General features: G+C 32.9%; 4 protein-coding genes and 1 pseudogene across 4 annotated transcripts; 1 reads left to right on the forward strand and 4 right to left on the reverse strand.

Moving 5' to 3' along the window:
* The first annotated feature begins 5348 nt into the window (after positions 1-5348).
* Positions 5349-6424, forward strand: LOC149060611 (uncharacterized; annotated as a pseudogene).
* Positions 6425-6548: 124 nt separating this feature from the next.
* On the reverse strand, positions 6549-7796 carry LOC149060612 (uncharacterized). The gene has a single exon (XM_089229837.1). The coding sequence runs from the start codon at positions 7794-7796 to the stop codon at positions 6549-6551; it is 1248 nt and encodes a 415-aa protein (XP_089085963.1).
* Positions 7797-8970: 1174 nt separating this feature from the next.
* LOC149060613 (uncharacterized) lies at positions 8971-9783 on the reverse strand. The gene is made up of 2 exons (XM_089229841.1): positions 9693-9783; positions 8971-9635 (listed from the first exon to the last, which is right to left on the reverse strand). The coding sequence occupies exons 1-2, from the start codon at positions 9781-9783 to the stop codon at positions 8971-8973; spliced, it is 756 nt and encodes a 251-aa protein (XP_089085967.1).
* Positions 9784-13078: 3295 nt separating this feature from the next.
* LOC149060614 (uncharacterized) lies at positions 13079-14372 on the reverse strand. The gene is made up of 5 exons (XM_089217634.1): positions 14258-14372; positions 14021-14197; positions 13855-13959; positions 13291-13792; positions 13079-13234 (listed from the first exon to the last, which is right to left on the reverse strand). The coding sequence occupies exons 1-5, from the start codon at positions 14334-14336 to the stop codon at positions 13108-13110; spliced, it is 990 nt and encodes a 329-aa protein (XP_089073760.1). The 5' UTR covers positions 14337-14372; the 3' UTR covers positions 13079-13107.
* On the reverse strand, positions 14347-15524 carry LOC149060615 (uncharacterized). The gene is made up of 4 exons (XM_089229853.1): positions 14986-15524; positions 14818-14928; positions 14447-14757; positions 14347-14382 (listed from the first exon to the last, which is right to left on the reverse strand). Exons 1-4 carry the CDS (start codon positions 15377-15379, stop codon positions 14347-14349), a joined length of 852 nt encoding a protein of 283 aa, XP_089085979.1. The 5' UTR covers positions 15380-15524.
* Between the last annotated feature and the right edge of the window lie 1335 nt (positions 15525-16859).

The following is a 16859-nucleotide window of genomic DNA, read 5'->3' on the forward strand; positions in this document are numbered from 1 at the left end:
GTATTAATACTAGTAGTAATCAATGCTATTATATCTACGTCTGCAGCGATCACCGATGTTATTGTGTGGTCAACCCTACCCGGTATTGTATTCTTACTGCTCCATGTGTGTGTGTGTAAGCTCGGGGACTATCGTCAGATTTCCGTCCTTAGATATAAGCGTGTATATTATATACAATTTTTTTTTTGTATGGTTTTCATCGACGCACTTGGATTTTGATTGAGTTTTATAATCAAATAAATAAATAGTAGACTGTATGCCGGTTTAAGGTTTTTTCATCCGTCATTATTATTATCACTATAGAGTTGCTTTTTTCATATAAAAATCTATATATTGTAAGGATTAGTTCCCACTAAAGATGGCCAAAAAGGTTTTATGCATTTTTGCAAAATAAAAAAAAAACAATATTTTATTTGATCATTTTTTTTATTATTACGTCGCGTCTGACGAGAATATTGACCGCCGTCGGTTAACGATTCGTACAACGGTTACAACTGAACTGTCTAAACTGATTAACTGAAAACTAAAATAACTAAATACTACATACATGACAAATGAATTATGTAACACCGGTCTGGGCGGCGATCGGTCGCACTCGATCTTATCAATCGATTAAGACCGATTACCAAAAAACCCGCAATTATATTATAGACAGACTACGGAGTACGTACGATAAAATTAATATAAATTCTTACAATATATATATGTATATATATGTATATATAGCATGGAGTTACACGCTAATAGGAATCTCTACCTAGGTGTACTTCACCAGGGGTAAGATGCAGGGTAAACGCTGCGCTGTGGGTTCGTACGTTTTGGACAGCATTAGATTTATTATTTTCATAATATTGCTTGTATCTACTTAAAATTATTTTGGTAGTAATTATTCTCGGATCGTATCCACAGAACCGACGGCCTCTTGTATGTTTTCCAAAATAAATTGTATTTTATAATATATTATTTGTATCTAGTATCTACATCCATTTAGTTTCGGAAATTGTCCGGTCGTGTTCACACGACCGATGACCTATTATGAGGCTCTTGTAAATATATTAGTTTAATATAATACTAGGATTACCAGATTATATTTCTCGAACCCGGGACATTTTGAATGGATAAAAATTATATATTTATATATATATATATATCGACATATGAAAGAAAAAAAAATATATATTTATAAATTATAAATAATAATAAAATAATATTTACTTTTTGTAATTGACCATGCTAAGTCTAAAAATAAGTCTTTAGGATAAAATACCTATGATTATCGCACTATATAATCTTGCATTTTGAAATGTGTAAGAAGATAATGTTTTCTCATAAATGAAAATCGGTATTTTATCGAGTAAAATTTTAAAACCGTGATAAATCGCTGTCCAGAAACACTTTCTCGGGAAACCGGGACATATGGAAAGCCTATTATATATCTTTAGGCTATAATATTACGTACTAGTGACATAAGTTCCCATCGATATTTTCTATGTTTTGGTATTATGTTTTTTTTTAATGTTCTAATTTTATATTTGTCGAACTTTCTCCACGAATTACAATAAACTTCTACCAGTTACCAATTTGTTAATAAATGAATGGTGTCTACCTATCTTCAACTACCATCTAGGAAATCAGCTACAATTATCAAGACAAGTAAATATCTATTAAGTTATCTATTTATTTTTAATTGCATTTTTTAATATAATACCAATAATAAATATATATATATATATATATATATTTTTAAATAGGAGTTAAAATATAATATGTATATTATTTGATAATTTATAGTTTTTTTTATCTTGAATGTTAAATTTTAAATGTTTTATTTATTTTTATTTTATTATTGTATTAATATTAAATAATATAAAAATTATCCTAACTTAACTCTCAATGGCCTCAACCCATAAATGTATATTTTACAGTATTGTAAACATAATATTTAGGAAATAACAAATATAGGAATTTAAATGTATTAATATAGGTATATTTATTATTAAATAAGAAACATATAATAATAAATTAAGCATTTTATCTACAATACCTAGGTAGACTTAACATTTTTTTGTCTCAATTTTATGTAAAATTCATTTTTCTATTTTTTTTTTTTAATAAAAATATTAACAATATCCTCAACATTTAGAAGTATGTTACAATGAATCGTCATCAATGCAAGGCCCGACAATCTAACGTTTCCTTGTTGATTTCTCAAAAATGTTTTAAGTCGACCTAGTGTTGAAAAACTCCTTTCAACTGATGCAGTAGTAACAGGTAGGTATGGTACATAATATTTTCAACAGGACATATATTGGTGGAAATTCAACTTTGTAACATTTTTTTAAAGCTTCAATAGGATTTTTTGGAATGCTGTTAGATGAATTTAAACAAAAAAGCCTACACCAAAAAGCGCTGCTGCCGCCGTCTCAATTTTTCTGGCAACGACTGTATAATAAAATTTCACTAGGTGGCCCCCTTCTATATACGCCACTGGTTTTCGAATTCCATATCTAATTAAACGTACCTAATTCAAATTTGTTTTCAGTTCCTCATTATAGTGGTACCAATTCTTTTCTGTTTCGAGCGTTTATTTTATCTAATAAAATGTGTATGCATTTAGACATATTTCTTCTTTCTCGTGAATCATGATAGCTTTAAAACAAAATCACTGATATTATTAAATGATATTCATTAATCAGAAGAGGAAAAAAATGTTTATATTTTGCCATAATATTGCACATATTAGTCTGAATTACTTATATATTCTAGTATATTACTAGAATTATTATTTTTATTGTTATATAATATATATATTACTGCATTTAATTAATTTTTTTTAGTCTGAATAAATATATAATATAATATACACTTTGTAAAAGGGTTGATATCTGTTAATACTTAACATTAATTAATTATAGCTAGAGGTTAGCGTATTTTTTTTAATCTATATGCTGTCAGATGGGAATTCGAAATATTTACAAATCATGAAACAGGTAAATTTATGACAAAAGTTATTTTTGAATATTTTAGAATATTCAAGATAAAAGAATATTTCGAATAATAAAGAATACCTAGTTGAGAATAAGTCGATTAATTTTTATAGATGTTTGATATTTTTTGTTGCAATGGTTGTAAAATGTAAATAATATAGTTTATATGTCCAATAATACTGATAATATGATTTTGATATATTACTTATAGACTATTGTGTATGGTATAATTTATAGTTAGCGAAATAATAATATATTGTTATTTAAATCAATGATTCTATAGGCTTTAGAAATGGTTAATTATTTATGTGTTATGTCGAGACAAAACAATTATTTCTAAGATATTTAAATTTAAAAATTTCTCTTATTGGTGGTCCATACGAAAACAAAATTTTGCTATAGTATCATACTAAAAAAAAATTTTGAGCATCACTGTTATTTACTGTATTGGTTAAATAATATCTATTTATCGAAAATCTGGGTATAAAAAAAAAAAATTAGAAAGATTATCGAAATAAGTAGGATAAAAAAGACAGTTCAGAAACCACCGCCACCGCCCGCCACCGCATCCGCCGCCGACGCCGCCGCCACCGCCACCGCCGTCGATGCCGCCGCCGCCGCCCTACCGCCCGACCTCCTGATACCTGATCCCACCGCCACCTCCGCCGCCGCCGCCATCGCCGGTCGCGTACATACGTGACGTATATCCCCGCCTCACCCGCTGATGCCACCGCCAGCCACGTCCGCCGACGCCGATGCCTCCAACGAATCCCGATCGTGTGCGTGCGCGATTTATAATCAACAAATATTTTATCATTTGTTATCAATTGTTATCAGATATCAGTTATCATTTATTTAACCCAGTGGATCACATGCGTGATTTTTATAATTTGTTATCAATTTCCTGTTATCATTTGTTATCAGTTATCATTTGTTATATATTTATTTAACCCAGTGGTTATTATATATAAATAACATGCGTGATTTTTATCATTGTTATACATTATTATTGAAATATGCCATAGCCGTTTCTACCAGCAAATTAAGCACGTTGGGCGTTGTATTTACAATAAGAGACATTAATAGATATATTATCCGTATTCAATTAAATATTCACACACACCACCTGGACATTAGTGATTTTTCCTGCCAAATGGTAGTAATAATCACAAATAAATGTCTTCTTAATGTACCCTATCGGTCGCCTGGATCGCCACCGTATTGTCATTACCTGTCATCACTTAAAGGATAATTATTAAAGCATAAATATTCAATTAAATATTCACACACACCACCTGGACATTAGTGATTTTTAACGGGCGTATATCGATTCCGCCGGTTTTATATCAACTCCGCCGGCTATTGATCCCGCCGGCTACTGTTTATAATATCTACACATCGATTCCGCCGGGCACTTTTCATCCCCCCCCCTTCCCCATTGTATATGTATTTTAAAACGTATAGTCTAATTAGAAAGTTTCTAAGTTCACTTATTTAAAATACGTGTCCAAATATTATCAAAAGTAGTTACTTATATATATTTTAATGTTATACCTACATACAATTTATTACTATCAGTTTATTCAATTTAGACATGTGACCAAATTTGATCAAAAGTAGTAACATTTATATATTTTTTATTTTGAACTACCTATATAATTATTATAATTTTATAAAATTTAGATTATACATTTTATAATATATTCACATATTAATTAGATTATGCATTTTCATTTTCATTTTGAATTGTATAATTATTATAGTTTTATTCAATTTAGACATGTGATCAAATTTTATGGAAATATTATAAAATTTGATCAAAATTAGTTACACTTTCACATTTTAAAATAGACATACAATTGATGGTGGGGGTGATGAACAGTGTCCGGCGGAATCAATGTGTAGATATTATAAACAGTAGACGCCGGAATCAATATGTAGATTTTATAAACAGTAGCGGGCGGAATTAATAACCGGCGGAATCAATATAAACCTTTTTCCTAAGCAGGTAATTTCGGCGGAATCAATAAATCCCCATTTTTAACTGCCAAATGGTAGTAATAATCACTAATAAATGTCTTCTTAATGTGCCCTATCAGTCGTCTGGATGTCGCGGACTCTTAATAGCCGCTAATATATATTGTCCCCACCTATTAAAGTGACTCCTGACTAAAAGAGCCGGTAGCCGTTTAGTCCGTCTACTGCGTTACACCGTTGTGCACGTATTTTTTTCTCTCCAAGTCTTTAAAATTTTTAGTGAGTTACAAAGTGTTTAATATTCTTTTTAAATCAGTACGTTTTAAACCGGTGTACGCTTCGTCTTCAAATTTTTTTTTTTGTGAATTTTAAAGTATTTTAATCATGGCTGGTTCAATTGGAAACATGGCTGCAGTGTACAAGAAGAATTTCACATATGTTCCACCATCACCACCGGCTGACCTCATCGAAACTACATGCTACACACTGGATTTTGCGAACCGTAAATTTGTGCATATCGGTATTGATCCGAGTGAAAATTACGAAGTCGTTGTAAATGTATTAACTTCATCACGTCACGTTAAAATATTGCCTGATTTTCTCCAGCGTATATTTTCACTGATGGGTAATATACTGTCATTCGTATTGGATCAGACACTAAAATATAAGCGTACGATATTTTTGGAAACCGAACTTTATAAAATATCCAGTATGGTGTACGGAGGAGAAAATGTGCTAGTGATTGAGTCAAAAATCGAAAGCGGATGCAGGGTACTCTTGAATCGGGCCGACCTTATTCGTCTTCAATATCTCGAATGTTGTATTTTCGACACTATTGTAAGAAAAACAATATACACTGCTCAATTAGTTATAGAACAGACTGATGAGTTTGCGACATACCTACGTGAGAAATGCAATCTCTTTAAATCTCCACCGAAAAATTTAGAAGAGATGATAATATACGTTAAGAACGCGCAAGACGAACGAATGGACAAATCTTTCCCAAACTTGACCGGTCAAATACAAATGTTAGCAGCCAAACAACTAGCAGCATCTTTGCTAAATCGGGCGACACACGAGGTAATTAATAAATTTAATATATTATATTAAAATATTTAATACCATTTTTTTTTTTTTTTTTTTTTTTTAGTCGCAGAATGGAGAAATGGAATCCCCAATGTCACCAAAGCATTACCAATATATTCGGGTTATATACCGTTAGATGTAATTTATATAATCATATTTTTTAAAGAAAAACATTATTTAATAGTAAATTTTTTCAGCTAATAGATAACATTGAAGTGCCAGACGGGGTTGAGCAGTCGTTTGACGTAAACGATGGACCAGATTTTTTCAGGGCGCAATCACCATCTCAAGTCATTACGCCGCCACCGCCATATCAATTACCATTCGCCGAACACCCAGCACCAGTGCGCAATGTTAAGCGGCGACTATTTTAATATTTGTTCATAAAACATAATTTATATGAAAATAAAATAAGCGTGATACTTAAAACAAGTTATTTTTATTATTAGAAAATAATATTTACAAGGTATAAAAATAATTATAAGATATTTACAAGGTTTATAATTTTCTAACATCTCCACTAAACGGATTGGAAGTTATAATCTGATCATGTAGTATTAAACAATAAGCTGCAGTCTTTTCTGGAATAACTGTGTCCGTTTCAAAGTCTATTCGTAGGTCTACGGTCGATGATTTAACGTTATCATTCTGATGCGACAAATCGACAACGACGATTGGAACATAGTTTTGAAAAATATGTTTTGATAACAACGGTTCACAATAATCTCTTTCGTAATACGATTTTTGAAAGTCTGTATAAGCTTTGTAGAGTATGCTGGTGGTATTATTTTTAAAATCGGCTCGAAAGTCTTCATATGGATACACTTCGGAGTTCAAGTGTACCTTAAGATTTTTTAGTTGACAGTGATCAAACCGCCCAGCGTCGGTTTCGATATTGTTTTTTCTACTTGTTTGTAATCCAAACAACACAAATCTCGGTTTTTCCAGTAAGCTGCTAGACTTTACAGTCCACGAATGAGAAGTGTTTCTAGGGAGCACGGGATATTCGCATAGATCCCAGGTCCTGAACGCACACGACAGTGTTTTACGAGAATCTAGTACTTTCAATAACTTTAATTTTTCTTTATCATTGACTTTGATAATAGGCATCTTCCAAGTCACCTTAGTCAGTTCAATTGTAATTTTTTTTTTTTTATCGACGGCAGCGGTTGCGCCTTCGCCCACAACATGTATCGCATCAAGGTCGGTAGATGCGCGATTTAAAATCAGTTGCTGATTGCAATTGAGTAATATTTTTTTGTAATCTTCACAAAATCCGAATACATGTTTTAATGGAATACATCCGGAAAATATATTATTGGTCATAAAATTTTTGTTATCTTCATTATCCATTTCCGAGTCCCAAGCCGCATTCTCTAATGCATTCAAATCGTTTGGAGTGTACGAGCAGTATGCTTTCAAACATGATGACACTCCGGGTGATTTCAATTTTTGTATTTCTATTCCGTTTATTTCATATCGCATCTCGGAGAATAAAAATACCAATCCGTTATTTGAAAACCGAACTTCTCCCACTGCATCGGCAGGTTTGTTTACTTTACCCTCGATGAAAATATAACTCTCACACGGCAAAGTGTAAGAATCCATGTTTTGAACATTAATTCTAATTTCTTCATTGTATGATAGAGCGGTGCTTGAATACGGTGTGAACGAATGGTAACTCTTTTGAGTTATTTTACAATCGTCGACATAGTCGGCCGTCACGTCTAAATATGAGTCATCCATCATTGCAACGAACGGAGAAAATTTAAATTATTTTTCGTGAGCTTGATATTTTTCGGCTTAGGTGTTGATTTCTTAATGGCGGGTAGTATACTGACAGGTTTTTTGATTGTAGCTCTTTTTATATTAAATTTGAGCGCCATATCCACGGGTTATTTGTAAACGAACTGTTATTGGCTCACCGCGTAGATTAATCAGACAATCGTTCTGATCTTTTAGCGCGATATTCACTTTAGTTATTGAAGTCGTATTGAGACCGTAAAAAACTGGATGCCTAGGTACCTCAACGATTTTATATCCCGCAGGTACAGTAGGATAAAGCTCGTGTATGATCTGGCTCGGTTCTCCGTCACAGAATGAGCCTGTGATTAAATTACACTCTACTTTTATACAGTTTATTTTCATTATGTTGACAATATTTTCAGATTCGTGAGTAGCGCCAGTAGTGTATAGCACATTTCTAAAACCTAGCAATTTCGCTATGCTATTCTCGATCCCTAAATCGACTTCATGACTACACGATATACTACACTTTAATGTTCTGCTGTTTGCTTTTAACTCAAAAAATGTGACATAGTCAGGCATCATGTTTTGTATAATAGACTCTAACTGATCCAACTCATAAGTGCCTGTAGGTATAATAACGTTATCGTTATTATTGATTATATTACGAAATCCGATAGTATTGCAACCAGGTTCTATGTTTGGTATAGAATTATTTGTCTGTAAACTCAAAAGACATATCTGGGCAGTATTTTCTACTTCCAACGGTGGAAAGATCTCGCACGACAACTCACTCGAGTTTCCGTTTAACGTTAATGTGAACATGATAAAAACTTTAAACACAAGTGTCCACAGTTTGTAGTATTATATTTCTGCTCTCTGCTGTAATTGAAATGTATGTCGCATCCGTGAAAATATTGTTGTAATTCAATTGGAGGTGGTAAATTCCCAAAGCTATCAAAGTATTCGACTTTTTTTCCGATTTTTTTATACGCTACCCAATGCGTTCCTGTACCGCTTTCAGCGTCCAAGTTAACAATCGCCGATTCTTGACGTTTAGGGCGTTTAGACAACTTATCTCTGGTAAACACTCCGATTAAATGAGGTATTTTCATTAATCGAGCGATTTTTATAAGTTCGAAATCGTACAACGCTCTTCTGGGTAACGTGGTTATTAGTTTTTTGACTTTCTATATTTTTTCGTATTTGCACCCCCACCACCACTTTTATGCGGTGTTTCTATTTTATACGAGTTGCCTTTATATGGTGTTAGATATAGTCCTTTTCCCAAATGAGATGGTGTGTTTCTATTAAATTCATTAGCCACTTTCACAACGTTGGCCACACCACCAGTCAGGGCTCCCAGAGCTGACAACCCTGCGAAAATCGGTATGAGTGGTAGCACACCGCCTTTTTTCGGAATATTTATTGTTCGCGGAACTTTGGTCTTCTTAATTTTGAATGTTTTTCGCGCGACGGCTACACATTTTTTACTTAATTTCATCAAGTTTTTTTCACCGACATTTTTCTTGATAACATTTTTAGTGGCTTTAAGTGCTGCTTTAAAACCACAACCACCACCTACTTTACGTTTTGCTTTCATGGCGGTAGTTACGCCCCAAGCTACAGCTTTTTCTTTTAGACTGGAATCTCTCGACTTGAATCTATCCCAGGCTCGCTGCTCTAATATATAATCAGCTTTGTTACGATCTGCGATAGAGTTACTCTGCTCGTACGCAATATCGTGGTCCCTACAAGCAGAGTCCAGTGGGTTTATACCTTTATCGCCTCGAGCTAATCGTTTTTTTAAATTTGTACCAGGCCCACAGTATTGATAACCTACAAAGAATTATTATTATTATTATTATTATTTTGGATTTATTATACTAGACTTACCAGGCACGTGCAGCTCGATTGGTAATTTATTTATAAGCGTGTTGATAAGCCCACCACCCTTATTCTTGGTGCTTCTTCGAGCGAGTGACATTGTGTACTGATTACATTCTCGTCGTTGCTCAGTTATTTATAATGAAGTTCATCAAACAAGGAATAAAACTCACAGTTGAAAACGTGGATCCTCCTACATCGTTTAAGAAACAGAGACATGGATCGCTTCTACCTAATACGATACGTGCGCTTATCGTGGGTCCTTCTGGCTGTGGGAAAACTAATTTAATATTTACGTTATTAACGCATATAAATGGAATAAGATTTCACAATGTATACATATATTCAAAAACATTGGATCAACCTAAATATAAAATGCTAAGTGATATATTATCAGATATTGATGGTATAAAATTATTTACATTCTATGAAAACGAACAAGTTATTGAACCTGAGAAAGCTTTACCAAACTCTGTGTTTATTTTCGACGATATTATTACTGAAAACCAAAAGATTGCGAGAACTTACTTCTCCAGAGGTCGTCATAATTTAGTCGATGTTTTCTATCTGGCTCAGAGTTATTCAAAAGTGCCAAAACAACTTTTGCGCGATAATACTAATTTTATTGTATTATTCAAACAAGATGAGACTAATTTAAAGCATGTATACAATGAGCATTGCTCTGGTGACATGTCATACTCAGAGTTTAAAGACTTTTGCACTTCGTGTTGGCGTCTGGGGAGATTTGAGTTTATCGTCATAAACAAAGACTGTGAACGTGACAACGGTCGATATCGTCATGGATTCGACACATTCGTCGTTATATAAAGTGCTGTTATTGTGGAAATGCTTCATTCACAGTCATGGCTGCCAGTGGTGATGTACTTGGAGAACTGGTTAAAGCCAAAGAAAATATTAAACGCAAGTATACGGCATTAAAACAAGGAAAAGCAGAAATTCATTCATTAGTATCGGAAACATTAAGTCCGATTATCGAACCATTGAAACAACGTTTCGATCCATCAACATTTCAAGCTCCATCCGTTAATGAAGACAGCATAGAACATAGTGTTGGGGATTCATTCAAAATAAACGACTGGTATAAGTCTTACGATATAGACAAAACGTATGGGCCTAAAATACAATCAAATGGAAGTGTACACTTGGGTAAAAAAGAAATTAAACTCGTTGATAATACGCTAACTATTGAAGATACGACATATCCACTAACACAAGGACTTGGTAATTTAATATTTTCAAAAAACCCTAAGCTGTATACCAAAAACGATTTAAAAACATATAAATCAATATTAACTCAAACGTCGGCTCATTTGACAGCAGACGGAACAAAAATTAAAAGAGGTGGGAATAAATACACGGATTTAATCCAAAATCTATTTCCATCGGGCGCTGGACTGTCATTCAAATTACAAAAACATAATTTAGTATACTGGAATGATCCTAACGAGCTAGTCGAAAGGTTGAAGTTACTATTAGCGTCAAAAGCAGCTGGTAATACAGGAGTTTCAAACGAAATAATCTCGATTTTCGAAGAATTGCGTGAAGCAGGGATAATAAAACATATTCCAAATGTCTAAACGTGAAATCTCAGTCGAATTACACAAACCAGCTAGAAAAAATTATACAAGGCGTAGGGTTAATGTTTATGGCAAAAACGATCTATGGCAAGCCGACTTGGTCGAAATGATACCATATTCGAAAAAAAATAAAGGGTACAAGTATATGTTATGTGTGATAGACTGTTTTACGAAATATGCTTGGGCAATAGCGTTAAAATCCAAAACTGCTAAAGTAGTTTCCAGTGCAATGTCTAAAATACTGCTCAAACGCTCACCAAAACTATTACAGCTCGATAATGGTAAAGAATTTTACAATTCAACATTTGACGCGTTGATGGGGAAGCACAAAATACACAAGTATTCTACGTATAGTACTATGAAAGCGTGTATTGTAGAACGTTTTAACCGCACATTGAAAGAAAAAATGTTTAGAGAGTTTACGGCACGAGGTTCACACGAATGGATTTCTATTTTACCTTCATTGATTAAAGAGTACAACAACTCAAAACATAGAACTATAGGAATGACGCCTGTACAAGCTGATGCTAATCCTACGTCAGTCAAAATTAAACAACGAAAAATTATAAATGGAAAAATTAAATTTAACGTAGGTGATAACGTTCGTAAGCACATATAAAGGTGTGTTTGCAAAAGGCTATTTACCGAGCTGGTCTACAGAAATATTTAAAATCGTTAAAATTAATGAAACATTACCTACTACTTATCAGCTACAAGATTATACTGGAAAACCAATTGCTGGCTGCTTTTATTCAGAAGAAATATTGAAAACAAACTATCCTAACGATTATTTAGTAGAGAAAATTATACGTAAGAAGGGGGACAAAATTTTCGTCAAATGGCTCGGGTTCGATAATACACACAATAGTTGGATAAATACAAGTGACATTAGAAAATAGTGTCAGTCTAGCTGTAGACATGAACGTGTTTGGTAGTTCTCAGTCTAGTGAAACTAATAAATTTTTAGTAAATCTCGAACAAGTTGTTAAATCGTATTCGAATAAACTCGATAAAATTGAGCATTTACTTGAAGAAAATCATAAATCTATTCTATTTCAAGAGGAACAAACAGAAAAGTTAGAATTAACGTGCATAGAGATTACAGAGCATATGAATAGAGGCGAAGTATCATTACAATATATCAAAGAAAGTATAGATGATATTAAAAAAATAATACCAGCTATACTGAGCCGTCTTAACACTATAGAAACTTATTATAAAGACAAGCCATAATGTCTTTAGCCATCTTGGACATGCAATGCGTTCTTGGCTTGAACAATAAATACATGATTAAAGAAATGTCTATAGTAGACACAGAAACTTGGGCGACCCAACACTGGATTTTTAAACATTCAAAATCCATGGAGGATAACAAAAGTCGTAAAACTAACAAGTGGCTGGAACGTAATTATCATCAACTATCTATAGAATACGGTGACATAGAGTATGAAGAAGTCGGTAGAATATTGAATTCGTAAAATTCAGATGCATTTACGTCAAAGGCGAACAGAAAAAACAAGTTCTTATGGAGTATATACCACACGTCGCACTCGTCAACATTGAAGACTTGGGCTGCCCTCGTTTGGATCAAATATGTGATGATGAAACTCTACCTTGTTGTATTTTTCATATGGAATTTAATCCAAAACAATGTACATTTTATAAAGTTTTTGCTATAAGAAAGTGGTTTGTAAATAATTCTTAAAAATTGTAAACATTATATTTAATAAACGTAATTATATTTTAACATTGTGTTTTTTATTTTTACATGGTTACAAAAAGGTTAGAGTATTTACAAGTTTATATGTTACACAAATATGTACAGGTTAAGTTAGGGTAGATGTATGATGAAGAAGCGCTCTCATCAAATCTTTATCTTGTTCACTCCATTTCACTCCTTCAGCATCCACCTCGGAGTCGAGTTCCGACCAAACGTCATCGGGTTCATCTTCCCTATAAAATTAAAAATATTTTAAGTATAAATCATAAACATAATTGTATTAACTTACTCTATTCTAAAATGGCCGTGAGCTAATGTATGGATGTTATCATCCAGTACTATCCTCTTATCGTCAAAATTGTTATATGTTAATTTATTTGATTTAATTGTCTTGATTTGGTGTTTAAATGATCGAATAGATACATTCTCAATATAAACATCCAAGCCAGATTCGCCAAATAAACATTTCTTATGATCTTCTAGAGTCATATGGTTCTTAACAACATGATTTCGGATACCTTTTGCCTTAATTCTCTCATTGATTATATTGTTTCCACATTCGTCTTTTCCAATGATTTTATAAGCATATGACTTTGCACGGAGTGCACAAAACTCTGTCATCGTTTGCCCATCCGTCTCATCTGAAAACAGACCCGGTACCTTCTTCCAATCGGCAATATAACATTGGTGATCTGGAGGTAGATTGGCAGTGTCCATTCGGTCAAGTAAATTTGGATTTTTTATCAAATCTGCGTAAAAATCATCTGTTTTGATGTAATATATCAACGAATCTAAAATAATATAAATTGTTTTAAAAAACACGAAATTAATTTTTATTTATTTAATTGTTAACCTGTGTCGGTATACATTAAACTAATATTATCTTTGTAATGTTTCTTCATGACATTGTAATGATAATCATACATCAGAGTCTTGGAGATTTCCAAAACTGAAAAACCTATGAAAAAAAATTAAAAATATTAGATAATAATTAAGTATATATTTATATATAAATATACCTATATAAATAGGTTTACGAAAATCAATGATTTTATTTTCCAACGAAACCGCCGATAAATTTTCATTATATGTTGTCGCATGTTTAAACGTGGATTTATTAACAAGTTTTTGAAATCGTCGTGGGCACGATACCAGCTCCATTTTAATGCGTTTACGAACAGATTCCATCGTCTTACCTAAAATAATAATATAATATAAGATAAATATAAAAAAAAAATATATATATAAATATATACCAAATACTGCATTGTTCATAAGTTTGAAAAATTCTTTTTCAAAATCATTAGTAGCCTTTTTCCGCATTTCAGTGTTCATAGAGATATATTCAGCCAACCACGATGATTGCTTGAATTGCAATACTCTATGTACCTACGCAATAACAATATTAAAATATATTCTATCCCTCATATATATAAAATATTTACTTTTTCAACTATCAAGCCGTTTTTAATGGCTTGCTGTAGATTACGGTAATGCACAATATAATTCTTTTTCGATTTGAAAGTCGCCATCAGTTTTTTTATTTTTGAACCTGTAGGTATTCCGTTTTCGGTCAAAAATGGTAGATCATTATGATGATCATGTAATTCTTGCGGATATGATACATCCACCTCATAAATTCGCCCAATAGGAGATGTTTCATCTAAATCATTAAGACCTTCGAGCTTAGCTTCGACCCATTTAAAGTCTCCAAATGGCATATATTCTGACATCGCCCAACCGTATAAGTTATTGCCTAAAAGTATTTAATATTTAATACATTTATTTTATTTTATTTATTTATATTTATTCTTACAGTCTTGATACACAAGCCATGCATTTGGTTTGGTCGAGTCAAAATCAGGTGCTTTTTCATGGTTCGCTTTAGCGTATCTCATACTAGCTTGTACTAATCCGCCGCGTATACCTGAAATAATTATAAGTATTAAAATTCTTTTTAATTTTTTATACGTTTTACTATTACCTTTTTTGAATGCTAAGACCATATCATAGTCCGTCAAAAGCTCCAGTTTTACGGCAGTTTTCTTCAACATGCAATCAAAAGCCATGCCTGGAGCTGTATAATAATAAGCTGGATATATACAATAAGTTTTCATACATATATCTCGGAAATTTTCAAAAACGTCCGAGAGCAACAAAACGTCAATTTTGAGGTACAAATCGCTGTACTCGCCCAGCGTCTTACATCCAAAGTGCTCCCAGACCTCCTTTGCGTGCGTGTATTCATTCTCCATTATGCCCGACTCGTTTAACGTGCTATAAAATTCTTCTTGTGGGGGAAGACTTGGCTCGTCCAACTTATCCCAGCCATCCGTATATTCATATGGATATACACCTTTGCGTGTAACTAATGACATATCAGCAGGTGCAAACACTTAAGCCGTTTCACGGAATTTCGTCAGGTTTGGCGTTATAAGGTTAGCGGCAAGATTCGACAAGCTCGATGCCATAAAGCGAAATGTGTCGATAAATCGAACAGTGAACGTATTACTTATATACTTTGAGAAGGATATAAACTTCTCTTCACTGTTAGGAATCACTGAGATTGATTTAGAGTCATTTCCGAGTTCAGTCACGATGAAGTGTGCATCGTAATTAGATAAATTATGCATAAAGCACGGTACAAAATTTGGTTGTCGAAGATCCAAATTGCATTTATTGCATAAGGTATGCCGGAACTTTCCAGACAGGTGACAATGGTCACGGATTTTATCTCCCCCTATTAAATCGCAATTACAAAAATCGCATTTAAAAGTCGCTCTATGTTTACATCAGTCTTCTTTGCTCATAATTATTGTTTTATTTGTTTTTAACAATTTTTCAATTTTTTTTGTTAACTCTGTGACCTCCTCAATGAATTTTTTCGCTACCTCCTGTTGAGTTTTACATCCTCTGAAAATTATTGGCGCTGTAGGTATATCAAATTGATCTAATAAATGTATTGGTACATCATCCGAAGCAACTATTTTCAATCCGAAACTCATTGGTTTGTGTTCTTGAAAAATAGCTGTATTTTTACCTTTTTTCTGATTGTTTTTTTCTAATATCGCCTCAAAATCAGCATATATAACGATAGGATGTCTCAATGTATGCTTCCAGGCTTTAAACTCTTGAATCTCCCCCTCCATCGGTAATACAGGTAATATCGGTTTGTGTATACCGCATACTTTTTTGTGTTGATCTAGTGCCACCTGTCCCTTTAATTTATATTTAGAATTCTGATCATCAAATGAAATAAAGCAACGTTTGCAAAAATATCTATGTCCATCATGCTGAGTTTTTTGTGAACGAATAAGACGGGAAAAATTTGATATATAAACATAATGTGAATTTCCAACTTCTGTTATAAATAATATGTCAAAATGATCTTCTTTTTCGTTATCCACGACTTTTAATGGAAAAACAGTATGAGTCGGAAATTTTAATGGTGGTTGAAATTTTTTCTCAATTCCATAGATATTAATTGATACTGTTGGATTATTGCGCTCAAATATTTTTACATCCGACAGTGGTGTGGGGAACGATATCCCATCGAAATTATATTTATCTACGTGTTGGTAATAGTTATTACCAACATGATATTTAGGTTGTTCTGTGACATGTTTTGCCAATATGGCCCATTTAAAACATTGCTGGTCTGAATTTTGAGGATTGATTGTTGCCCGTTTTCTATCAATACTAGCCGGTAGTGATAAATATGATGAACCCGACATTGGTGAAAATTTATATACTCCTAATAACATTCCATCGATATATTGCAATGAAAACCCAGATCCTTTGCTAGTGTATTCTTCTTCTTCGCATTTTAGTTTATTAAAACTTTCCTCCAAAATTGAG

Source organism: Diuraphis noxia, unplaced genomic scaffold (genome assembly GCF_037042655.1).
Source record: "Diuraphis noxia isolate RWA-SAM2 unplaced genomic scaffold, SU_Dnox_SAM2 contig0001, whole genome shotgun sequence".
Classification (NCBI taxonomy): domain Eukaryota; kingdom Metazoa; phylum Arthropoda; class Insecta; order Hemiptera; family Aphididae; genus Diuraphis; species Diuraphis noxia.